This window comes from Ammospiza caudacuta, chromosome 5, assembly GCF_027887145.1.
Source record: "Ammospiza caudacuta isolate bAmmCau1 chromosome 5, bAmmCau1.pri, whole genome shotgun sequence".
Taxonomy (NCBI): domain Eukaryota; kingdom Metazoa; phylum Chordata; class Aves; order Passeriformes; family Passerellidae; genus Ammospiza; species Ammospiza caudacuta.
In genome coordinates this window covers 26,057,298-26,085,036 of record NC_080597.1, presented here as the reverse complement: position 1 = coordinate 26,085,036, position 27,739 = coordinate 26,057,298, and the positions used below count along the sequence as shown (strand labels likewise).

Below are 27,739 nucleotides of genomic sequence, written 5' to 3'. Positions count from 1 at the left end.
GTTTGTGCCTTCTAACAAACAAAATGTAAAAAGTTTTTTAAAACCCTCCCAAAACATGCTCCATAACTTTATGGGCCTCAGTTCCTAACACAATTGTAAGCATTTTAGTTCAGATCAGGGTTGTCTGGAAAACTTGGGATGCCTGCTTCTGCATTTTTCTTCTCTGAATCAGAGAAAATTTTACTTTCCTACACTCTGCTTCTTTCTCTATTACCCAGGTAACCCTTGGATAAATGTTCTTTTTTCTCTGTGCCTCTTTCCTTGGCGACTTTCCAATGCCACTGGGTCCTTTTCAGAACTGTCACCTCTCCCAAGTCTGGTAACTACAAAACAAGGAACTTGGCTTTAATGCCTGTCCTTTAAGTTCTGTATGTAAGAAAGAAAATGCCACCGGTTCAGTCCTTCTCCTTTCAAATTACTTTTGCTGGATTGCTTTCTGATTGCTTTATTTTGTCCAGTGTCCTAGGCATTCTGCTTAAGTTAGTATTAAATGAAATCTGTTACCTTAAATTCAAGTGATTTCCTATATGTAGAAAGATTCAATAATCCATAGAATTCACAACTTACATATTGTCAAGTTTTCTGAATTGTTGGACCTAGTGTGAGAATAAGTCATTGACTGCTGTCAACCATGAAGTAATTATTCAGCTTTGTGTTTGGGTTTTGTTTTGTGGACAGTGGAATTTTGCAGGTCTTTGTGGTACTGTTGCATTAGCACAAGTCTGAAGTAAAAGGCTTGACACAGAAAAAAAACCCCTAAAGTTGAAAACTGAAACTGCCAAAGTTCAAAAATAGAGCAATAACCCCAAATGAATAATTAAAAAAATAGCTGTATTATTATTTATTACACCATTCAAAAGTACACTACTTGCTTCAGAGCACAGTAATGTTCCTTGTAGCACTCCCTGGGACATCTTCAGTCCCAAAGTCACACAGACCTCATTATGTGTTATGTTATTTTATTTTGATTTAGATTAGATAAAAAGTGCCTAGAATCAGCTCAGAGCATTCTGCCAGTTACTAAAAACTATAAAATTGAAGTGCAGTACAATCAGTTTAACTCTTCTACCAGGCAACACACACAATCAAACGTCAGTGGTCCCTAACATTAATCCACTTACTCCTTCTTCAGAGATGAGATGAAACACACAGAACTAAATCAAATAGTATCTTGCCACCAGCCTTGCCAGCCTCAGATGTGCAAAAATTATGAGTTATGCAATCTCTGAATTTATTAAAAATATTACTTTATTTCTGAGTATTAAGATCAAACTCTGTTCACTTTTGGTTTTATAATTTTATTTCGCATGGGTCCTGGAATTGTCTTGTTATCATTTGCAGCAGAGAGCTGAGATGTGAAAATATACCTAGTACATGATACACCTGAGAACTGTGAGTAGTATTAGTAACAAGACATGACTTGCCAGCTGTATGAACTCAGAAGAGATAATTTCAGAAAATATTTTGGACTTAGCAACTTGTAATAAAACATAGATAATTTATGTATTAAATCAGTGCATTTCAACTAGTTGTACATTTCAGATGAAGAGTGTAGCTAGGTAATTCCTGAGAGGATTTCCTTACTCCTTTTACATACCAGCAGAAATATTTGCTACTGAGAGAACAGTAGTGGAGTTACTGGCGCTTACAGCCAAGGCTGCATAAACACCAGGCTGGTCTCATAGCTGCTGCAACTTCAGCCTGAGGCAGCAAGGTGATATTTTCTTTCAGTCCCTTTCTCAGACTATGCTATTTCTTCTAAATACTGTGTAGAAACAGTTGAACTTTTCTGATCAGTATATCTGTAATTGTTCAGATGTACAAAATGGTATCTGTTTCTAAAAGATAAGAAAAAATTTAAAAGCTTTAATTTTGGAAAAGCAGAATTTGTGATCTATTGATTTATGTCTGTAGAATAGGTAAAGATATGTTTAATTTTTTTCCATATTTTGAAATGTTGATGAATGTTGTTCTGAGATTCACTTCCATATCTTGCTGCCTTTTCTGGTAATTATTTGAAGCTAGCAGAATTCAGTGACAAAGGCAGGAAGCAATGAGTTTATATCTGTGTTGGCTGGGTGTTCACCAAGTGAGGAGTTAAGATAGCCAGTGAAGTGCTTGGCTAGATTTGCAGTGTAATTGTGTATCTGATGATAACACAGGTTGGTTGTTCTCGCAGGTGGGTGAGAAAAGGTGCTGTTTTTCTTTTTATCTGAGAGTGTCTACACAATACACTCTTGCTGTCCAGTAATGGGGATGCAATAGAATCACAACCAAATGAGTCTTAGTTTCCTTAACTTGAGTATCAGCAGCTGAGAAATAACACAATTTCAGTTCCAGGCCCTCTAAACTTGCTGGAGAAAGATAACTCAGTATTCTATTGCATGTCTAATTGTAGCATGGCTCTGTCCTTTATGTTGACATTTCTCTGTTGATGCACCCATTATTTTCTTATATCAAGCTTATCAAATATCTCATTAAATTTTGAATTAACTATTTGCTGGAGCATTCAAGTTTCAACGTGTCAGTGGCCAAACTCCAGAATTTGTCTTGAGACGTTTTTCAGTCTCAGATTTATCCATAACCGTTGCTAATGATAAATTAATAAATTACAATATTTTTGTAGAAGATAGCCTGCAAGAAATGCAAGATACTCTATCCAGATGATGATGAAAATCAAGATAATGATTTATATACCTAACAGGAACTGTGTATACCTGTATAACTCAACAATTTGAATTAGAATTGAGGATTTGATTTCCATACTAGTTTTTTTCATGAAGTCAATTCAGAGGACTGCTCATCATTCATGTTAATGTGAAACAATGAAAAAGAACAAGCAATGAACAGGTCTTTATAGAAGGGAGATAGTTTTGAGTTGGTTGGTGAAAAATGTACTTTTAGGGAGAATTTCTAAACAATAACTGCATGGTTTCCATTTTATACACCGCTCAGGCTGTTACTTGTTTGATAAAACCAATGAGACTGTCTGTGCTAGAAAAATCATTGAATAGCAATCATGTCCCTGTACTTGGTACTGATGAGGTCACACCTTGAATCCTGCTTTCAGTTCTGGGTATTGAGGTGCTGGAGCATATCCAGAGAAGAGCTGTGTAGCTGGGGAAGGGTCTGGAGCACAAGTCCCATGAGGAGAAACTGAGGGAGCTGGAGGGGCTTACCCTGGAGAAATGGAGGCTCAGGGGAGACCTTATTGCTCTCTAAAACTGCCTTAAATGAGAGTGTAGCCAGGTGAGGGTTGTCCTCTTCTTACAGGCAACAAGTGAGAGGATGAGATGAAATGACTTCAAGTTGTGCCACAGAAGATTTTGTTGAATATTAGGAAAAAATGACCTAATGGTCAGGTATTGGAATAGGCTGTTCAGGCAAATGGTAAAAGCACAATCCCTGGAAGTGTTCAAAAAATGTGGATGTGGATATGGACGTGGTTTAATGGTGAACATGTTGGTGCTGGATTAGCAGTTGGACTCAATGACCTTAGAGATTTTTTCAACCTTTTAGTTCTATAATTTTGTGATTTAATACATGCAAGTAGAAAGTTACATCAGAGAAATACTTTAGTGTAAGATACTCACATATCATCACTGCAAAGAAATTTCTTGCTAGTTGTGACACTGTGGATAACTCTCACTGTCTTTTGCTTTGCTTCAATTTGATTTTCATTAAACATTTTTGAGACACTTTACTTGAAGGTGTTGAATTGAACCTTGTTATTTTTTTTGAAAATTCCACTGAGTCTTTTTAAGCCAGAATACTTTCCAGAATTTGGCCCACATGTGTATTGAACGTTTCTGCATCAAATCTCTTATTTTTCAGCAAGCACATAATACTATGTTGCTGAATAAAACCCATCTGTTCCACACATGTGCATCAGCTGGGGCTACTGTTTGGCACAAAATGGTTGCCAAAATGCTGTCATTTGACTGCGGAGGAAGTGGGAATAGCAAAATTATTTCATCTTGCATATATTTCTAAAATATATTTAACTGTATATTAATTGCCTTTGAATTAAATCCTAATATTCTTGACTGTCTTCCCAGACTAGAGACTGGCAGGCAGCCCTATGAGAACAAAGAAACACATGCTTATCTTTTGGTGTGATTTGAAAATTAGTAGGACCTGTAGCTCGTAGAATTCAGCATTTGTCCAAGTTTACCGTGCACTTAAGCGTGGCTTGGGAGTGCCAAGTCTGCATAAAACATGGCTGTATGTGAAGCGCATCTCTGCCTCACAACACCAACATTAGAGGAAGATGCAGCTGGTGTGTTCTGACAGAAGTGCTCTGTTTCCTTGCGGTGCAGATGGGAAGCCGGTGTCGCTGTCCCCGCTGGAGTCGCAGCCACACAGCCCTCGGTACACGGCGTCGAGCCTGGAGGTGCGCGTGCGGGAGGTGGAGGAGGAGAACCGCGCGCTGCGCAAGCAGCTCAGCCTGGCCCAGGCCCGGGGCCCCGCGCACCGCCGCGCCAACCACTCCAAAACCTACTCCATGGAGGAGGGCACGGGCGACAGCGAGAGCCTGCGGGCTGGCATCGTGGCGGGGAACAGCTCCGAGTGCGGCCAGCAGCCCGTGGTGGAGAAGTGTGAGGTAAATATGCCAAAGGAACGTGCCAGAAGCAAAGCTTAGTAGATGTGGTCCCTTAAGGACATTGCAGATCCCCGTTTCCTTCCTCTGAAACATTTTCCTCCAAAACCAGCGTCTTAAAGGTCTGCTGCGTGCAACTTTTCGGATAATTTTTTATTATTCTTTTTAAAAAAGCCTTTAATGCATTTGTCATCAGAATATCTTCTGAGTTATTATTTCATCACAGCGTTTTGTCTTTTTCGTTCTTGTGTCCCCGAACCTGATTTAAAAATCAAAGCCTTGCTTCTAGCTGACTTCGCTACAGCTCTGCAGATAAAGACCTGTGGCGAACTGACCCTGTGTATTTTAAATAATAATGACTCCAGAGTGCTTAGAAAAGCCTTATTTCTTTGTTTCTGTGCCTGTATTGAAACAGTTCAAGGTTCATGATTAATTAAGTCATGGTTCATGGAGCCAGCCTGTGCTTTTGACTCACTTTGAGGAGTGTATCTGGATGTTGCTGTGGGAGCAGGTGCTTTGTGTGAGCCGTGCACTAGCAGTGTGCTTGGCTGCAGGAACAGGCAATCTGCTTCTGAGACCGTTTTGGTGTGGTTGGTTTGGTTTTCGCCATTTTGTGTCAGTGCTTCTGTGGATGTCATCCAGATACTTAGTTGTGAGATGTCTGAATGATGACAGGTCCAAATATGAATAGATCCAAAACAGAAAGTCTTGCTTAAAGGCCTTATGCCAATCTCAGCTGATAAAGTTATCAAAAATAACTTCCTCCATTTATTTCTACAAAGAGGGTAATACCATATCACCTTCTATCTTGCTTGCTGCCACTTGGAAGATAAAAGTTGAAAGAAAATTGGTGCGAGAGGAAAAAGAAATCCTAACTATCTCTTAATATAAATTCTATTAAATGAGAAAATATCAAACACAGTTTGAAAATGAACTGCTGCTTTCCAGTTGGATGTCTTTGTCCAACAATGTAGAAAAAAGAAAACAATGTTATTGTAAGGAGAGGGAAGAGGAGGTTTTTGTTTTTCATTTTCCCTCCTCCACATAATGAGGGCCTGATTTTCCTCAGTGTGAGATTTTTGGCATTTCTTTTAATCAGGCCATCAATCAGCAAACCTCACTTTTCCTTTATCATTATATTAAAGAGTGATGAGCTGAATCTCAGTTCTTGGTTGTTCAATGTACCAACCAATCTAGGACACAAAAACAGTAGCTTAAAGTAGGAATAGTTTAGGTGGCCTTACAGTTTGTAATGTGTTTTGCCAATGAGTTTGCTTGCTCAGTGGGGTTTAGCACTCTGCTGGAGGCAATGCTTGTATAAAATACGAAATCTCACATTATTTGCCATCCCCCTATTTCACTGCATGCTATTTTAATCTCAACTTCTTACTCTTCTCTTAAGGAATTCAGTCAGTAACTCAGTTACAGCAATGGAAGTGAAAATGAAACTTCCCTATTGCCAGATTTGCCAAGGGTCTCATCATTTATCCTGTTAGTGTAGATTCTTGTCTTGTTTGTGTGAGGGGCATCTTGATGCCTTTCATTCTCTGGTTCTTTTCTGTGTTTCAGATGTGTAAACAAAGGGGTTTTTTTAGCTTCTGACCCTGGAATAGATCACAGCAAGAGTTGACAAATTGGGTAGTGAAAAACAAAGGTTCTTAGGAAGAAGACTCTTGCTCTGGTGGAGACTAAGAATGCCAGGAATGGGTTGTTCATTTCATTGAGTCTGTTCTTAGAGATTTACTGGTGATAACATTTCACAATCTAATTTGGGAAGGTCTTTAATGGTGATTAAAACATTTGAAAATGAAGTTACAATGAATGAACATTAAATCTCTGATAAAGCATCATCTATGTGATGTTAATTGTGATCTATATCAAATAGCTGTGGGTTTGTTGCATTCCATCCACAGCCTTCTACTCTTGCATCACAGGAGAGCTCTTCTGATACTTTAAAATGGACCAGCATTATACTGAAAGAAAAATATCAGACACCCAGACAAGGGGCTTCTCCCTTGAGCGAGCAGATGCCCATCATGCCTTCCCAGGAGCAGACCATTTGAACACAAACCTTGGAAATATGAGTAAGCATAGTCCTTACACAGATGTCAGAAGTAACAACAGGCTTCAGAAGGAGAGCATAATGCCAGTGGACGTTAACAAAATTGTATGCCTTTTTCTTACAGTGTTATCCCACTATCTTTCCATCTTGTGCCTCCCTAAACTGAGCATTTACTTGAATTGTGTATTTATAAATATTTTTGAAAGATATTATATATTAGGAAATTGATAATTAGCAGTATAGCATTTAGTGGCTTAGCAAGATACTTAACATTTGAAGCATTTTAGAGGCATATTTGTATTGTTCCTGTTCTCCACAATGTTGTTCAGTAGGGTTAAGTGTGTAGTGCTCCACAGCCATCAAAAACAGATCCTCACCAACATCAGCAGTGTAACACATGTAAAGCAGATTTTATCTGCCACTGGGGAAAAAAAAACCCTGGAAACAAACACAAGTATTTTGTAACATACTTGTAATATCTCTTAATCACATTCAACAGTTATTTATGAAGGATTAAATATCTACAATGGAAAGTCTACTGGAAAATTACTGAGGTATGAAATGTCTTACCAAAGATTATTTTTAACTATAAGGACTAATACAGGTTTTTTAAACTCATTATTTCAACATTCCAAAAAGTAGCCCAAGGAATAAAAATAGTTATGCATGCTTATCTAGGCACTATATATTCCTCATCAGTATGGATCTGGGGCCCAGTTCTTCATGTAGAAGAACTGTGTTTTGTATATTTTCTTCACATTAATATTATGCCAGAACATGAAATACTGCATTTAGAGGCAGGCTTTTCCTGGTGTGTAGTGGCTGAGGTAAGAGTTTTGAGCTACATTAGGATATACCTTGGTATGACTTAAACTCCCTCTCCTAAAGAAGCTTAGCTTCCTTAAGTACCTTGAAGCACCTACACCTGAGTGCTTTCTAAACTATTTACAATTAAAAATAGTTCAGTTGGTGTCCCTGATCCTCAGCCTGTAGGGAGAATGTTGTGATGCACTTCCACAGTGTTTTGATTACCTCTTCATATCTCTGTGTATAAACAGAGGAAGAATTCATTGACTCTGTATCGTCAGGCGTATCATAATTTCATTTGTTGCTGCAGTGAGTTACATTATCCAAAAGCATCTCCAGTGAATTACCTGAGTCCAAACTGCTGCAGCAAATGGTGAGCACATCCATCACTCACTTTGAAGAGAGCGTTGTAGGAAGATGGACACTTTGAATGCTCAGTTTGGTCCTGCAGCGATTTTGAAATATCCAGGCTAGAGTGTAACTAGTGTTATCTAAAACCGCCATGGAATGCCAACAGTAAAGGGGCAAGTGTAACATGCAGAGCCTTGTGTGAGAAGTTTGGTGGGACATGTTGAGCCAAACAGGCAGGCTGACACTTGCAGTGGAAGTTGGAGCATTCTTTGGTCATGTGGCTTTAGTCCGTGGTGTTAGCTGCAGTCATTGGGTCTGGAGGTTGTGTGAATCACAGTGGCCAGTTCTGGTGGGATGGGGGATACACTCTTCCAGCCATCTGCTGATGGATAAAAGGAGTTTGGGAGAAGTGTCAATTTTCAAAATCTGAGAGGTGATGCTTACAGTAGTATGCTCAGGAGGGTGCAAGTTCTTTCAAGTGCTTATTACAGCCATATCTTGCCAGAATCTGGGTACAGCCAGCTGCTCTCAATCCAAACATGCATTTGGAACAAGAGTGGAGAAAACTGGAAATAATGTTTTTCCCCTTGGGATGCAAACATCTGCAGGCAGTTCCGGCTGATAACTTCATTTGGCTTATCTGTTTTTCCACTGACTTTGTTTAACAGTTAAACAACAAGAGAGAGGAAAGTTGATCAAGGGAAGGAGAGGAATAGACTGAGCCTTGAAGCATGCTGCAGGAAAAAAACTTGGAGAGAAAAGGTCTTGATTTCTGTTCTCTTGAGGAATATTGCTCTGTCGTTTAACTGATTGCAGGCAGGAATAGAAGTGATATGTAATATCAAACACCACAGAGAGGCTGAGCAGAAGGTACATGGATGCCTGTGTGTCTGTGCTGGAAGAGAGCATTCAGAAGCGTAGTAAGTGCTGCTCTCACTGTGTCCTGGCTGAAGCAGCATCCAAGGCAACAGCAGCTACTAGAAGACAGCAAGGAATGCATGCTTTCAATTCTGAAACAAACTGATTTAGTAAAAGGACTACAGATGTGGGCAAGAACTTGACAGAATAAATTCTGATTTGGAGGGAAGTTGTAAGGTAGAGAGAGTGGCATTGAGGAGAGCTTTTCTGGCAAGTGTAGGTGGTATAAAACAATGATGACTGTATATGACAGTGCTATTCTGTGGAAACCCCTAAAATGTTTGTTTCTGGTCTAGTGCCTTCAGGTGAAATGTTTAAAGCAAGGGTGAAACTGTTCTCAGTTAATTTGATTTTAATTGGCACTGAGGGGAAGGATTTTAGATCTTCCAGAAGCCTGGGAGGGAGACCAGGTGACAATGAGAGAGGAGGCAGTTCATGTAGGATCAGGAATCAGTGCACCCACAGCAACCTATGCCAGTGAGTACATTACAGACTCCTGCTGTAATAAAAGTCATTAATAAGCAGTCTGTGTTCTCCCCTCTTATCACAAGAGAGGAACACAATCAATTTTTGCCAAGTGTTGAGCGTGCTCGACTCCCATTGACTTTAACATAAAGTGCTAATACCTCACAGAGTGGCTGCCAAAATGTTCTACAGTACATTCTTTCTCACACCTCTCTGGACAGACAGTTGTCTTATTAATTCAAGTCCTCTTAAAACATCAGATCTTAAATATGCCTGAGCTTGTGAAGCACAGCAGGGCTGGAGGGAGCTGTGATGTTCATGTGGATGTTCCACTGTGGCACAGCCACTTGGCACTTTTATGATTCAAGTTGTGCCTTGTACCAGGGGATCTTAATGGATGGGGCTGTGGGCTCTTCAGATGTGCCCAACACATGGCACTTCTTGTGTAAATGTGCTTCTGTTACAAGCCAGGCTTTTGGAATCTGTGGCTACGTGAGGAGACAGAATCCCTCATTTGTTCTCAGCATAGTGGGCATTCTGTGGAAAATGAGAGCTGTGTGTGTGAGAAACCAGCTAACCAAGCTTCAAATGGAAGCCAAATGAGGCTTCCCTGCAGTTTCACAGCTGTGTCCCCAATGGCAGCTTTGTGCTAACAGCATGGTGAACTCTGCTTCATTTCTGTGACCACTAAGAAACAGAAGATCACAGAACCTGAAGTCAAAACTTGATAGGATTAATTTTTTTTTTGTCTCTAGGGAGCAGAAATGGCTACTTTTTAAAAGCAGAGCGGAGTAACGTGATAGCATTTTTCAGATTAGTACTGCTAAATAATGACTCGTAGCGCCTTTTCAATTTTCCCTTTCCTCCTGAAGAGATGAGGAGACCTGTGTTAAAAGGGAAGTAAAAAGGCACAGAATAAGTGATAATTTACCAGTGTCATGAGGTGGAGAGGATTTGTTTGTGGGGGTTGTGTTTAACATCACATTAATGCTGCCAGAACAGCCCATGCTGGTAGTCACAGCCTGTGTCCCATCGCATCACTGGGATGCATCCTGCCCTGGCAGACCAATAGTCACAGTCATGTTCATCCATGAGAGCTTGCTCACCCTCTCCATACGGGCTGTGCATAAGACAGAAATAATTCAAAACTTCTGGGATCATACCTGCTTCTAATTATCAGACACAATTTTAAACTTTAGTTCAGGAGATTAAAAATATCTATATGTTTGCACACTCAGGATTTTGTGTGCTGCTTACTTAGGGAGGGTGTGTGTACATACATGCACATGTATGTCTTAGCTAATAAATGCTTGAGTAGAATTCTACTCAAACATCTGATGTAATGTAGTGGTAGTAATGACTTTGGAATGATGATGGTGCTATAACTCAATTAAGATGTTTTTAGCAAACTGCCTCAAGTGGGTTGCAGCTGCAAAACACCCACTCAAATCCCTAACAATTGCAGCACTGAACAACAGCAGTGTCATGTGTGTGATCTCCTTAACAAGTGATGAGCATAGGAGCAGGCTTTAATTTTGTTCTTTTTGTTCCTTTTCTCCCACAGACTATCCACGTTGCCATTGTCTGTGCAGGGTACAATGCCAGTCGGGATGTTGTCACACTCGTCAAGTCTGTCTTATTTCACAGGTAAAGGAAGTTTTCTTTTCTTTTCCTGTATATTGTGTATCTGATTATTACTACATGAGCTTTTTGTATGTTACTTCAAAAGAAGGTCAGATTCCCTTCCCTGGTTCCTTTCTCATTTTAAGGAATGAAACATTTAATTCATGATCCTCTCAAATAGATTTCACCTGCTTGAAGATTTTCTACAGTGAGTAAGAGGGATCAGAGATCCACCTGCTACTCCTGTTGCATTGTGGGAATAGGGATTGTATCTATCTTCACTGTAAAGCATCTACACACTCCTGAATGCTGTAAAATAGTGATAATGGTAATAACAGTGTTGTATTCATTTAGCCTATTTCTGGTATCAGTTTATGCCACAGGTGTAGATGATAAATTCACATTGGTTGCTTAACTGTCCCAGATTCCAATTTTGATATTTGTTTTTGAAGTAAACCTGCTGTTACAGTCAGTATATACACTATTTCATTAAATTCAGGTGCTTTATTCTGGCTTTGGAATGGCTGCTGACTGTCCCACAGAAGGTTCTGCAGCCTGGTGTTAGCACAGTTAGCTCCCAAAGTTGAGAGGCATAAATGTAAAATGGAAACAAAATAACCAATTCCCTTAATAGACAGCAACTCCGGAAAAAGAGAATTCACAATAAACTCTGTGTGGGCCTATGTGTGTATCCATGGTCCAGTTTAGAAATTCTCTCGGAAATGCTTTCCCATGATGTTGCCAAAAGTGGATTAAAATTGGGGAAGTGATCAGACTGTTTGGTTCGAACAGGATAAATAGACTAGTAAAATATGCTTACAGTACAAACAACTTCTAAAGGGAGGTAGTTTCAATATGCTGCTTTTTTTTGAAAGACAGTTTTGTGCAAGAGTGAATTACTTTTGTTCATGTCATGTGGTAATATCTTCTTGTGTCTGTCATGAGTGGGGCATTCCAGTCCCACACTTTGCTCCTTATATTTGCCTCCAGTCTCCTGCTGGAAGCCTTAGTAGTCATTCCCTGACAATGGTTTTATTACACCATTTTGTCATTTTTGGTAAGCTTCCTAAAATAATATAGATGCTTACCTTGTCCAGTATGAAAAAAGACCACATAAGTATTGTTTAATCAAAATAGAAGAGCAGCTTCCATTATCAACACACAATCTTTGGAAGTCTTTTGGGAAGTAGCATGTTCATGTTAGATGGGAGTAGGACCAGAAGAACAATGCTAAAAAACATAACAAAAGCAAAAATACAGTAAATATCCATGTCATTGTCTTTGGGGGATTTTACTAAACATTAAAATTCTGGTAAATGTTAAAACTATATCTATTTCCAATTAGAAGTTTGAATTGTTCAGTGTAAACTGGGTTTATATTGCAAGGATGTGGGGAGGTTTTGTATTTTTTTGTTGTTTCTAAGGGATTTAATGGAAAATCATATTTTTGTGGTGACACTAGTTATCCTATTGGTAAGCTTCTCCCTGTTTGTCTATTCTAATACTTGCATCCATTTTGAGAAGGCTTTAATCTCTCTGTTTCCAAATGTTCTGTAAATAATAGGCATCTCACAGCTCAAAGGTTTAAACAACCTCTCTCTGTTCTTTAAAGGAAATGTCCCTGTTTTACTTAAGGCACTCCTCTGAGCAATTAGCAAATTTATAAACAATACCGTCATGTAATTAAATTATTAAATAATAAAAATTAAAATGTTTAAACAAAAAAGGTAATTAATATTGGTATTTCTAAGTCTGATGGATTCTCCCTCTGTCAAGAACATACTGGGTTTGGCCTGCACTGCTGCTCATGTCGAAGGATTTGTTGAACTCAGCAGAGGTGGTCAAGATAAAGTCCAGTATAGCTAATGAAACCTGAGCACATTCCAGATAACCTATCTCCCTAGTTTGCTCAGAACATACTTAAAGACAAGTCTAAGTCCATTCCTGCCTAAAACTAGGATTTCTCACTAGCTATTAAATTGTTTGCTAGAAAGAGAAGATATTCTCAGAAAAGAGACAGAGACAGACGTTTCTTTGTTATCTTCTAGAAAACACAGACTTCTTAAGCATCGGTTGATGCTGTGACTCCATGGCCATGCTTCAGTAGCACTCCTTTCTTGGATCTTCATCTTTGGAATGGCAGTTCTGTAGAAGGATGCAGAATAAGCAAAAAGAAACCACAAATTAAGCTGAATATTGATTTAGAACTAAGTTTCTTTGCTTTGGTTGCCATGTGCAAATGATGTTATTTTGGAGACCACTATGCAATTCAGAAATGGTGATGATTGGAAAGGCTTTTTGGTATGATCTGGTATGATGGTATGATCTGTTTAATTATAGGAATGAAGAATGGAGACAGGTCATGATAGTGCATTTAGGAGGATTGAATTAGGAGAGCTGGAAATGGTCGGTTCAGATAGTCAGTGCTTCATGATGTCAGCATCAAGTTTACCTCTGACTTGAGGGTCGTCAGTGAGAACAGGCATGGAGATGTCCCTTCTTCTAATCCTAAATATGCACCAGGGGGTGCATGCTAGCTGGCATTGTTCAAAAAGCCATTGTTTGAAAGGTCTGCTTCCAATGGAGAAGTTTGCTTAACAAGAAGTTTGTTATCCTAATCTCTAAGTTAGACTACTGGTCCTTCATTTCCAGGATCACCACATTAAATGTTAACAGTTTTGCAAGAACAGAAAAAATATGCTGCCAAACTTATTGTCATAGAGATTTTGTTTTTCCTACGACACATCCTGAATTCAATCTACTGATGAAACAACTGACCCCTCAAAGCAACCAGGCTTAATGTCCTCACCTGTCTTCCTGCACCTCAGTTGGTGTTTGTTGTAAGACACTGATGTCACTGAATCTATGTGGAATTCATGAAGATGTCATGTCTTTCTTTTGGCATTTCTGTACAGGTTATTATTTAAGTAATTTGGCATTTCTGTACAGGTTAGTAATGTTTTAGCATGCATTTTGATACAAACCTATATACCTAAATTCCCTACTTCCATAGGAAATCTCTACTTCTCTAATAGAAAAGCTCTGAGAAAAGGAGGCCATATCAGTCTAATCCCAGGGAGCATTAACATATTTGTTATACCCCCAACTTTAGCTAGAGTACTAAATAGAGACTCAAAACAGCAGGAGTGCTGGGTCATTAAGGATAAAAGCTACAGGATTATCTATAGATGGAGTGTGCTGTCTCTCCTCTCTTGCAGGAATGTACAGCAAATCCTGCATATTGAACATTTCAGCTCTCCACAGGCCTAAAACACCAAGATTTGAGTCATACCATATATATTATGAGACTTAGGCAAGCTACTTGTTCAGACCATTTGAGAAACCACATCTATCTTCAGATTCCAGAGTGGGAAAAGGAGAGGAAAGGGGTAGTGTGATTGATTCCACATAAGAACACCATAATTCAGAAATGTGTTTCATTCCCAGTGATAAAGGAGCTTGATTCCAGTTTTGTCTTTTAAAAATGTATGCTCCAGCCACAAAATCCAGCAGCTTTTAACACCCAGTTTGACATAACTGACAGTCTGTTCTCAGGAGGAGACTCAGCAGAGCTGGGATAGTGCAGGGCTTGCAGTCTGATAAATATGCATTGGCAGCACTGCACAGAGGGAGGCTGGTAGAATGAATACTCAGTCCTACTCTGCAACTTTGCCACTTTCCTTTCTTGCACATCCAGTTCCCAATTATGACAGATTTTATAAAGCCATTGCAGGGGTAAAAAGAAATTATCTGAGTTTAACACAAGCATATCACCATGTCCTTAGAGCAGCCTCACTTTAGCTGTTCCAAACCAAAAGACTAAACACTAAAAATGTATTATATTGGGTCAAATAGGCAGAATGAAGTGCAAATACTTCTGGAAACAGTGATTATAGTGGTAAGCTAAAAAGCACCTGCATTTCTTTTTCAAAATTGAAGCAGTTTTCTGTGGTTGATAATGTTCCTTGAATCTTTTGCAACTATTGGTCCAAGTTACATTGGTGATTTTTTCAATGTTTTACTCCATTTCTAAAAATTGCAAACCCTAGAGTGCTACAGAAACAGCCCACAGTCACAGTTACATATTAAAAAGATAATTTCTTGGTTCGGGTAAGTCTTAACTTGAGTAAGAGCTAAAATGGTTTTTAATGTGTCCTTTTTCAAAGATGTGCCTAACACTATGTTTCATTTGGAAGCAAAATAAAAAACAAACTTACACAATTATAGCATGTTTCTGGCAGTTAGGTCAGCCTGACAATCTGTAAACAATTAACTTCTCTTTTGTGCCAGCAAGTACTTGTGTTGGTTTTTTGTGGCCTTCTGTTTTTTTCCCCACTGTGTCAGTCCCTCTTCTTCTCAGGAGACACTGCATTTACTTCTTTGGCTGAACTCTCCATTTATACTACAGCAATAGTGGCATAGGAGTGTGGGGGCTTTGGAAGAAATGTAAACAAAACTAGAGACAAATGCTTTTTAATGTGAAGTTGCCTCTGCTGTGAAGTTGCCTCTGCTTTAAGAAGGCTGCTTGTAACCTTAAAGTGAAGTGTATGTCTGAGCATTTTTAAGAACAGGATATGAAGCTGTGTTACAGAATGCTGTAAGAATAATGAACTCTTTTTTTTTTTTTTTCTCAGAACAAGTAGAATAAGACAAAGCAAATTAAAATCTAAATTAAATTAAAAGGATGACATGTAATTTCCAAGTAAAAGTCACAAGTCAACACTGGCTGATAATTAAAGCTTATATAATCTAATGGCTATATTCCATTGAGACCACTTTGCCTTAATGGAGTTAATTTGAGAATTCAAAGCCTCCGACAGTGTTTCCAACTTTTCTAATGTGTCAGTCTATTTTGTGTGAGGTTATTCTGGCAAAACACATAAAGTGTGGCCTGGTTTCTCTGATCCATATTAATGCATCAATAATACACACTTTTTGTTTTTTCTAGCTGTCCTAACAATAGAAGCATAATGGAGAAAGCAATGTTTAAAAAAATCTGTTCATGATTTACTCTTAGTACTTCTCAAAGAAGTTCTGTAAGTAAACACTAAACAAGAAGATCCATGAGTGATGCCGTAAATGTGTATTTAGTCTCTCTGCAATAGTTTGGGGAGCATTTTCATCAATACCACATCAAATGGGTGTGAAGTGGTATAAAAACATCTTGAAGATTTTCACATTAAAATTTTTCTCATATGAGAGAGGGATTGTCATATGGGCATTAGGAGAAAAAGTTTCCCAAACTGCCTTTTATAATTCCTGTTTGAAGTTCTTGTAACCATTTGTTAGAGATATAAGGGGTACTACCTTGTTGTGCTTCCCTTAATAAAGTATAGGTTTTGGAAATAAACCCCCTGGACTACTGACCTTTTTGTATTCTTAGAAAATAAAATTTCTCTGTTGCAGAGAGAGAACTGTGTAACCAAGCAGCCAAGGAGCTGCCTTTTGAATTACTAACAATTGAGCTATGGAATAGTGCAGGAGGGAAGAGTGAGCCTTGGTTCACTACTCCCTTTCTCAATTGTAGATTTCTGTATTTAATTCTATGGCAGCGGCTATTTGAAAAGAAAGGGCCACAAATGCTTGAGCAAGCAGATCATAAATCTGATGAAGAATAAGAGGTTTTGAAATGCAAGAATAAGACATCATGATAAGAAAAAATGTAGAGAAATGGGTACCTTGGAGTAGACTTCTAAATTCATGGCCTGACTTTTAAAAAATTGATGTCTTTTCATATTCCTAACTTTATAGGACCTCAGCAATTTTGAAAATGAGGGCATTCATTCAAACTCCTATATTTAGGCCTAAGAACCTATACTTAAGCATCCATGCTTGAAAATCTTGGCTAGAATCTCCCTTTGTTCACTTTTGAGAAAAGTAATTTAGGAAAGTAAATGTGTGCTTTTTACATATGGTTTACTTCATCATATAGTGTTCTGATCTTAAGATAAGTGGAAATAAGTTAATATAGGAAGATTTGCAGTTTTCTGAACAGAGTACTTAGAACCTTAAGTTTCCACTTGATGGGAAATAGCCACATTTTGGAACTATATTTTACCAAATTAGGCAATAATGCATCAGCATTTTCCATGTAGCAGAAACTGTGAAAAGTTGTAGTTGGTAGAAATTCCAATGTTCAAAATCATTGAAGTAAATAAGATTAAGTATTCCTGGACATTGTGAGAAATTCTATGGCTGTTTCAATACCTGCTTCTGCAGTAAGGAATCTGGAACACCTGGGGCTCATTGTTCTGAAACCTGGGATACTAGAAACATTTATTCCTAAACAGATTAATTCACATGAATACTGAGGACTTTCCAAAACCTGTTAGTTTTGTGTTAGAAGTTTATCACAGTTGGCTTTTATTGACCCATGTTATTCCATAGTTGAATATACTGTCCCCAGTACAGTATAGGGATTTCTATCAGTATAAGATACAACCAGCCTTTATGTGTGTGGTTTTTTTATTTTTCTTGATGTGCCCGGTGGAAAATGAGCAAAATGTCCCAGTTTAATGTAATTCAACTTTCAGTGGAAATCCTTCACAATATCCTGATTGTCATCCCAAATTCTTAGAGTCACTTATTCAATCATGTTGTCAGATAATCATGACATCCCTTTCATACATCTGTTGAGAAAGATTTCTCATCTTTCAGAATCTTTTCTGTATCTGTTATAATGAATGTTGGTTGATCTGCAAGCTTCTAAACTTGTTTCTTAAACACTTTGAAACAATCCATATCTTTTAGGCTTCACATATTGCAGACAGCAGAAGAGGTGAAAGATGTCATCTGTGTGTATGCCAGTCTGGTTACCTTCAGAAGGTCCTCCAGCTTTGAGGCTGTGCACTGTTGGCATCCAGCACCGTGCTAAACCTCACATTTCACAGAACTGAAATCTCGTCTGGAGTAAAATTTTCTGTGGCTGATGCACATTTAGTTGCAGATGTCATCAGGTCCCTATACTGTTTCGGGGATATATTTTTGTAAGTGATAATCTTTTGCCTTGCCTCTGACACACACTTTCCTTCCAGCTGAATCTTTACCATGAGGCCAACAACTTGAAAGAGATTTCTGTGTGGGAGTACAGCTATCCTTTTTTCTTTCTCCCAGCAGGAGATGAACTAAAGTAAATGTCACCCACTTGTTCCCATATAAGTTTCATACACTCTGGGTCATTCAGATAAGTATAAACTGCTACTGAACATCTGAGTGTCTTTGTGTCAGATTTTTTCTTTTCAACTAGTGTGTTTCATCTTGAAATATTTTATATAAATTCCATTTAACTAAATGATCATTTAAAAGAAGACGGAGCTTCCTTTTTTTAAACTGAATTTTTACTCTTCTTATTCTACTTTAGAATATAAGATAAATAACCCAGAATAAAAAAGGGAAGGAAATTACTGAAGAACACCAGCTGGGAAGTAGTCCTACCAGAACCCAGACTCAGCCCCTCCTTAGCAGAGGGAGCTCTGTGGGATGTGTATGTTGATATTGAACATTTATTTGTCTTGAGATACTGCTCTGCCAGTACCCAAAGCCACCGGTGTTGTACTTTGTTTCTCTTGGCCTTGTCTCTACTAATGAGATGTATCTCCTGATCACTGCTATTTCCTGATTTTTTTCTTGGCAAGGTGCCTGGTTACTGCGGAATCTGCATGAGCCAGGATGTCCTCTTCTACTCTCCTGCTGGGCTGGTGAAGCAAATGTAATTGCTGTGATCCCTTTAGCTTGGTAATGGGACACTCAGCAGCTGGCAGCTTGAGCCTTTCCCCCTCCCCTCCTCCCTCCAGGACAAGCTGGAGATTGAAAGACCTTTGTCTTCTGAAAAGCGTGTTGTGGCTTAGTGTTTTGGATATTGTTTAAGGCAGATCAGCTGTGGGTTTATTCTGCCATCATGATTATCTCATATATAAGGCTTCTACCCAGCCCTTTTCTGCTTTTCCTGTAAGCACATAATGTGATCCACAGTGTCCTTGAAGCCAACACAGCAGCTTCACTGGCAGCCCCGAGTGCTGGGTTGGATCTGCAAAATCCAGTCATACACTGCTTCTCACTACAATCTCCTCTTCTTTCTGCTGAGGGGTCTGTTAAAATACTATGAACAAATATATGTATTTTTACATTTTCCTGTGGACTTTGTTCAGTGGGAAGCAGTATTACTCATCAAAGCAAGAAGAGAAACATTAAAAGGAAGGCACACATTTTTTATTAATGTAGAAAATGGAGAAAAAATAACCTTCATTTTTTGGGTTAAGCCCAAAAATGTAATGGAAGTATATTGGCCTGAGCTAACATAGTTTTCCTCACTTTTCATTCACACTGAAGAATGTAGTAGCATCATTCATCTTCTGCTTTAATCAACATCTGAAACTAAATACTTCTCTTGTTAGATGAAAAATACCAATTAGCAAGTACACTCATTTAGCTTTACAAATTCCATAGGAATGAGAATCCACTATTCCACTCTAGGGATCAAAGAAAGGTTGATCCCATGCTGAAGTCTAAACAGGCATATTTTCCTCTTAGTAGTTCTTTCAAAGTCTGTCCTTTTTTGCTGACAGAGAAAGTTGCTAAGCTAGGGCTAAACATGGAAGATTACAATTTGTGAGTAATTTCCACTGGTAGGTTTCCTACCGCAGAAATTAAGATCAAATTTTGTTGCTTATTTTCCCCCTAAAAGGGAGGGAGGTTAAGGGAATTAAACAAGGTATTTATGATGCCTAAGTTCACATTAGTATAGAAAAACCATACACTTTGTCAGAGCTTGCCAGTCTTGCTGATACTGGCTTCACCCATCTTGTTTTGAAGCTTTTCAGTTAGCCTATGTCGTGTGATTACAGAGGTGAACCCAGATCTGGTGTTTTGAAGTAAAAGGCACTCTGGTGCCTTTCTTTAACCATTAGGAAAAAAGGATATGGTAAGATTTGCAAGTTCCATTCTGTTCACTATGCCAGTGAATATCTAGAAGGCACTTACCTGAAAATCTAATTTTGGGCTCCTATGGGACAGCTGTTGGTTCCCCAAGATTGCTTTGTAGAAAAGTTCTATGTAAACTCAAGGGTCTCAGAATTTAACTTCATTTAAATTGTTATATTTAACCTAGGACAGTCTTCTTACTACAAAGATAAATTACCAGGTTCACCTAGAAACTGAAACAATCATTTCCAAAGCTCAAGTCCCCAAAGGCATATTAACTTGGCCTTTTTTAAGGAGCTGGTGCATGGGACAAGACTCTTAGGTGTTATAAATCATCACATTCTGCTGGAATCAAAGGTTCTGTGTGTTCATAGCCACCCAGAAACTGATTGAGTATTGTGTTCTGGTCATGTGTATTCAAATTGTGTGTCAGTGTTTTGGCCACAGAGCAGGACTCCACCAGACAAGCTGCACGCTCAAAACTTGACATGGTAGACACAGATAAAACTTTGTAAATTCTGATGTTGTCCTTTAAGAACAGGAATTAGAAACCTTTGAACTAACGCGTTCCTCTCCCTCCTCATATCAGGCGGAACCCACTCCACTTCCACCTCATCGCAGATGCAATTGCCAAACAGATCCTGGCCACTCTGTTCCAGACGTGGATGGTCCCGGCCGTGCGCATAGACTTCTATGATGCAGATGAGCTCAAGGTAAAGACACACAGACACAGGTGTCAGTCATATCCTTGTGATTTCATGTCACCCTTTGTTCCTCATCTCCCTTGACTGGTGAATTGCAGGGGAACTACTGCCTAAAAATATTCTCCCTGATGACAACTAATTCTAGCTGACATGGTTGTAACCCCGATTACACGTAACTGGAAGATGCTAAATGGCTAAAATCAGTGCAGTTTTCTAGAACGAGAGCAGCTAATGAAATGTTTTGTGTAGCAGCTTAGAATTTCACTTGCTAGCAAGAGGATTCTGGCTGTCCATCTGATAACACTATGTTTTTTTAAGGATACTTCTTCCTAGTAGCAATGGTGAAATCTTAAGAATCTTGCTCAATAAACCCAAGTCTGTTACTGGAAACACCTAACTGCCTTGCACTGTGCCTCAGGCACAGGTGTGTGAAACTCTTAAGTACACACACTTCGACAAGGTAGCATTAGTACAATAGCTACCTTTTTTGTATGGATGCCCTTCCAAAAGAAATTATTAAAAGTTCAGTCAATGGGATGGGGGGGTTGGGAATCACTCAAAGTAATTATCTTTTCATACTTAAAAAGTTTAAATCAGAACATGGAGGCACAGCATCTATTTGGAGCTGTATGTTTTTTTTACCTGTGGAGGTAGAATGAAGTATTCAGACTTTAGCATTTGAAGTTGGTGGCAGTAATTTGTATTACTTACCAGATTGTTCTGAACAGGACCCTGAAACAAGGAAAAAAACCTAAATTTAGCAAATTGCTGTACTTACTAAAAGGGAAATTCAAAGCACACTGCGTTATGAAATATTGAATACAGAAGGCTTTAGAAAGAGATGGAAAAGGGAAAAAAGTGATTCTTAAGAAAAATACTTTGTTTCTGTTTTTATTTTTCATTGGTTCTTTTACATGAAGCCATAAGCTGATATTAACCTAATTAGCCAGAGATCCCCCTTCTGTTCTTTATAGCTGTATAGCAAGGAGGAGGTTTTTTCCTATCGATCTCGTACGTGTCTATATTACATGTGCTTTTCTGCAAATTGTAGGGTTTTTAATTAGTCTCTCAGCTGGGGAAGACAGACCTCTTAGTGTTTTCCTTCTGGTCATTTGGTTATGGTCCAATCTAGTTAAGTAAATAATAATCAAGAGAGCTTCAGTGATCCCCAATTTCTGGTTTATAGGCAAAGCACTGAGTAGATATGAGGATATGAGGCTACAGAGCAAAACTGTTTTGTCCCTCCCTCTTCACTCAGCCTTGATTTTTTATATGACCGGTGACCTACATCCACACTAGATTACCTTGCATGCAACCCATAGGCTTTAGGTTGAGGACCAGTATCTAGCTGGATGCAGGTATTGATGCCTAAATAGGTCTTTCCAAGTTTGCCCCTCTTGTTCAGAGTTCATCATTTTCCATACCAAGCAATTTCCCTGGTTTCAGTGGCCAAAAAACCACAATATATAGTACTGAGCATAGGAGAATGTGATAGACACTAGCAAAGGAGAGCAAAGAGTTATAAATATAAACAGAGTTTTAAAAAACCAGGAATGATGCTGGCTCATATCCAGATCATTCTGCAGGTTTTAGCAAGGACGACAGAGGAGCTGTTTACAGACAGCTGTAGAAGCTCATCTCATTTGTTTCTTATGTAGCCCCTAGAGAGGATTTAATGATTGGTTTGGTTCATGTATTTCACCTGCACTCTTGGGAGCTGTATTTTGCTGCCTGGTGTTAAGAAAACTTAGAGCTGATGCTGGATGTTTACTAGAAAGCTTGTCTTTCTCTGAAGTGATCTATGGATTCACTGTTACAGTATATGCTATGTTTCATAGTTCTTTTTTAAGCCTGCAATCAATACCAATTTCTGACTTTTAAAAGGGTTTAAACTGAGTAATGGCATGAGAACTTTCTCCTTAGCTTTCATTCACTGATGTTCAGTTGTTTTGGAACGCATTTTAGCTGCTGCAGAAAACATTTCATTTCATGTTTGTTTTTTTCCCACTGGATATGTATGAGCTTCCAGCCTCTTCCTTCTAATGCAGCAGGAGCTGGCATGTTAGATTAAGCCCTTAAGTCTTAGGAAAAGTCCTGCTTCTACTCCTGTTCCTGCTCAAACAGTGGAAGAGAGCACATAATATTAGATCCTCCATAAATAATATGGATGCTTTTTTGTTTTCAAGTAGCTATTTAGAATTCAGGCAACAGTTTCCAGTAGCATATTAATTTTTTAAAAGGCAGAATTTGGAGACTAAAGTATTTGGTATTTGGCAGTGTTTCTTAACATATCCTGCAGCTCTTAAAATACATGCTGTATAGCTTAGAGATACCAGTGTCCTGAAGAAAGGCACAGAAAATTAGTCTTGGCTGTGGCTGTTGTTTTCTCTCAGGTTTTAGAGGAAAACTGGACACTTCACTGCAAGAAAGGGAAGACAAGGTATTATGGATTATATCAGAATTTCTAGGGCCAGCAAACCAACATATCTGCTTTGCTGCTGTGAATTAAGCATGTCAGATGGTCCTTTTAAAACTTAGAGAAGACTTATTTTTCCTTTTGCAAAGTGACACAGCACTTCACATTGCTGTTGCACCACAAAGAGCCTAGGTTCATTCTCTCCCTAGAAGCAGATGCTGCCAAACTACCAGCAGCCTGCTTGGAAGAGAGACAGAGCACAGGAAAGAATGGCCAAGGAACGGTATATCTTTGCTTGGGGTGCATTATATGGGATGGGATAGAAGAGGAGGAAACTTAACTGTGGAGCTGAGCCAAAATAACAGCATTTCCAGGAACAGGGTCAGACACAGTTGAGATGGCAGCTTGCTGGATATATTTCTTTAAACCAGTTAGTTTGAAGATTTTAACAGCCAGTTGTACTAAGATGCTTGTAACCTTCCCCAGCATAACTTGGCCTGTCTCCTCACTGCCTTGCCAATAACCTCAAGGAACATGGATGGGTGCTTAAAAGCTCTCCCTCAACTCACTAGCTGTTAGGATTTGGAACTCTCTCCCATTAACTAAACCTGCTACGTGCAGTCAGTAGTCAACAGTAAGCATCCTTGAAGTGTGGGCTGCTGATAATGGTGCCAGTAATTGAACTATTCCACAGCTACATTCTTCATTCTTCCACTGCTCAGTATGGCCCACACAAAACTCTTCCGAATTTATGTGGCCATATATGGCTGTGACTGCAAACTGGAAAGTTACTTGGCAGTGTAAATTCACTTTATATGATCCCTTTAGTTGTGTTAGTCAGCTTTGGTCCTAATGCGTAGACGTATCTAATACAACAATGCATCCCACAAAATAAATGGACCATTTTCATGGTCTTTGAGCATTAAATAAAAGGAAAAAAAAGCTTGTGAAACATTCATCTATTACAGCTGTGATTTGCACATATGTGGCTGCAGGAAATGGTGTTTTTTTCAGTTCAGTCTTACATGAAGAAGCTCCAGAACAAACTATTGAAGGTGTGCGGCTTGGGCACTTGGCTTCTGCACTTCATTGTTAAACATGGAATCTTGTGTCAGTTCACTCCCAGGGAAACACAGGCATTAAATCCATTGTGATCTGCACTGTCCCAAGCAGAAGGAACAGCTGATAAGGCAGTACTGTATGTGATGGGTGGAATACAGATGAGGTGAGTTTGTTTTCCCACACGTTGCTTGACACACCGGTGACGTCAGGTGAACTGAAGAACGCAGAATGTAGAATGAGCAGTTGCCTGCTCTGCTGTGAGTAAATGGCCCAGATACACTGTCCTTTAATCACTGATAGAGCAGAAAAGCCATCTCCTTTAAATAGTTTAGCCCACATATGCTGCAATCGATTTATGAACTTGAAGGGATGGTGAAGAGGGTTTTGTAATAGATGAACATTTGATCTGAAAGAGAAATATGGAAAGCTCCATTCTTTGCTATACATATAGATAATATTGCAGCTTTTACTGTTCCCCGAAACAACAGACCACAAATCTGAGTACCAGTGCTGCATTAGATGATTTCCTATCAGAAATGTTGACATCTGCACTCAGATCACTACAAAATCAGTAGTCTGATACGGCACAACCAAACTCAGGTAAAGCATGGCATAAAGATCACCTATCTTTGGGCATTTGCTGCAGTATGAGGTGAATTACTTCTTAGCCACTTTCATCAGCTTTGAAGCCAGTTCACTAGGTCAGATATTGACATCATTTAGACAGACATCACAAAATACTCTGAGTTAGAAGGGACGCACAAGGATCATCGAGTCAAGCTCTTAAGTGAAGGGTCTGTAGAGAGATTGAACCCACGACCTTGGTGTCATTAGCACCATGCTCCAGCTAGCTGAGCTAATGGGCAAGGGCTATGAGACTTAAGCAGAAGAATAAAGTTTAATTCTTTAATTATGATTGTAGCATAGTTGGTTCTCAGGGCTGTGCCTGTGTGCACCCCTAGTGCACTTAAATTCCCTCAGTGGTCCAGGAACTCCCAGGCTTGATTTCTGCACAGATGAGATAAAGGACTGGTTTGAGACAGCAGCCCAAGCTGAAGCTAGGTGATTGATGGAACTGCTGGCACAAGAAGTATTTGACAGCTTGTTACAGGAGTGGTCCCGGTGGGAATTTCAGACAGTTGTTGAGATTCCCCAGGCAGACCCTGCGGTGCCTAGACCAATTTGTATGCTTAAGCATGTCGATTAACATCCTGGGCAAAGAATCTGGCTGTCCCAGATATTCACAGACAGTTCCTGCTGCAAAGTTAATCAATTGTACAAGAGTAAGACAATCAATAGGAACAGTTCCTGCATGTGTAGAAATGATCATGTAGGACAGTCTATTGTACATACTTAAGATAGTTGAGAAATGTTTTGTACATAGGTTAAGGTGATCTATACACATAATACATATCTTGCAGTGGTCAGGTAGGACCATGGGTCAGCTGGGTTACAGAAGTTGTACAGGAACATGTTTTAGGGAGTCTCACCCAATCCAGCTAAGATAACCCTGTAAGAGCCCTTGCTATAGAGACTCCCTTTACCATCTAGACAGCAAGCAAGTCCTGTCTGACACATTGTATTGTCCATGCAAACATTACTGGAGGTCAAAATCCCAATAAAGTTAGTTGTTTTAAAGTATGCTCCATATGTAAATGTCTTTGCAGCAAATTGCACAAAAAGCAATTCAAATGCCATGAAATCTTTGGATACCAGCAGAAGCTCTTCCATTGAGTGATAGTAGTGATAAGGCTGTATGTATTGCAGTATTGCAATATACCAATGTTGGAAGCACGATCAAGCAAATATTTCAACAGAATGGCACTACCACTTTCTGAGCATGGTAGAGAGGGATTCTGATTGGTAGTTGGGAAGATGTGAGAGTGTATTTGATGAACAGATTATTAGCTTGGTGGTTTTCACTTCAGTTTAAGAGGGTGACAACGATAGCAGTGTTGATAAAGCCTTGAACAATAAAATTGGTCCGCATTCTCCTGCCTTCCATCATCTTCCTAGTCAAGAAGTTCCACTGGATGTTGCAGCCACCTATAATAATCACAGTAATAGTGACTGACCCCTAAACTATCATGGACTGTAAGGGTTTGACTGTATTTGCATTGCACTGCATGTAGATTATATATTCTTAAGGGCAGCACAGGATTGTTTATCTGTTAAGAAGTTCACTGTGTGCCTCAGAGGCAAACACACAAAGTTATAAAGGAGAAGTATGTTACTTTGCTTCATTTCTTTTCCACTTCATATACAAGATCTAATTGCTATTAATGCAACTCAGAAAGAGAAACCCAGCATCTGTTTATGTTTACATTCATTCACACAGCAGTAAGTATTCAGTTAAAGTGTTTCTATGGCACTGAGGTTTTGATCTAAAACCCTCACATGTTATGGGGGGCTTGCAGTGCTCCTGCATTTCACCAGCCTTTTGTCTTCCTGTAAACTGGCCCACTGCACATGTCAGTGAAATGATAGGCATTGACTGCTGCTGCTTCCTGTCGTGTCCCCTTCTCTTTATTTTTTTAAAATATGCAAATCCAAGATACTGGAAAATGAAGTCTCTAATCAAAACATTTTACAGATTTGTATAAGATTTATTACTTATTTTTAGATTTGAATTTCTACTTTATAATTGAGATTTTGTGTCTTTGCTAATGGACATATTGAATACTAGATGCCTGAAGTCTCAGGTGATAAAAGATTCTTGTGGTTGTGACACAGTGCTGCCATCTTAAGAACAGTCTTTTATCAATAATTTTCAGTAAAGATGACTGGAAATTAACAGATTGGTTTTGTAAGCCAAGATATTTTCCTTCAGACTGTTTGGGAGGACATTACTATCCACCAGGAAACAGATAGCAATTCAAACTCCCCAGCACAGTGGAACCTTTGTGAAGTCTGCCTGCTGTGTTACATTGTGCAGTGCTTCCACTACTATTCGAGGAGAAAGCTTCATGTCTGACTTTGTAAACCCCTTGTACCTTCCTACTGCTGCTGGTGCTTTGAAAAAACATTGGAGTTCTTTGTTAGTTTTATAATTTAGTTCTGATTGCTGTCGGCCTCTCTGTAGTGCCACCTTTTTCTTGATTCTAGGGAAAAACAGTACAGTTGTTCTGTTCTGTGTCCACCAGGAAGATGGTGTAGCTGCTCTGTGTAACATATGTGGAATGAGAACTAAGGAGCCAACTCTCTTCCTCTTAAAATCACCCACATTTGTATCATAGTAGCTGACTGTGACATTTCAACAGCAAGGATTTTTGTTTGGCATTCAGCTTCCTCAACATTGCTCATTGCAGCAACATGTGCTGCACCTCCAGGGAAGGCAATTTTAGCAGAGAATGAGAAAAGGATGAATAACTTCGCATGAGATTTTCCAAAAATTATTCAATTTGACAGAAATTAAAAAGCATGCCCTGGAAAAGCCTAAAAATGACACGTCTCAAAATAACTTGGGCAGCTATCGTTTGTTCCATGCATTCCCATTACAGCAGCTGCTTTCTCAGAGCATTATCATCCACCTATGAGAAATGAGAGCATTTTGCTGACCTAACCTTGGATATACAGAAGTTATTTGAACACTTTGATCTGCATGAGGGGTGTAGGTTGTATATCCCCTGTGCTTGCTGGGGAGAGTTAATGGTCATCCTCTGCTCCAGCACAATTTCTTTCTTTGGCACCTGCAGGTAGAAAGCTGGGAAGACGTATAATGGCTATAGTTAGATGGTCTTAGCTCTTAATGGCTCTTCACTTGCTCACAGGGACACCTCCCTGTCAAAGGGCATTCAGTTACTCACAGAAGA

At 39.2% G+C, this 27,739-nt stretch overlaps 1 protein-coding gene across 1 annotated transcript in view; it reads left to right on the top strand.

Moving 5' to 3' along the window:
• Nucleotides 1-27,739, top strand: part of LARGE1 (LARGE xylosyl- and glucuronyltransferase 1) — a 274,524-nt gene that overhangs the window by 123,705 nt on the left and 123,080 nt on the right. The window contains exons 4-6 of the mRNA XM_058804704.1: nt 4,320-4,603; nt 10,768-10,850; nt 20,335-20,458. Coding sequence (XP_058660687.1) covers nt 4,320-4,603; nt 10,768-10,850; nt 20,335-20,458 — 491 coding nt within the window. The remainder of the gene's footprint in view (nt 1-4,319; nt 4,604-10,767; nt 10,851-20,334; nt 20,459-27,739) is intronic.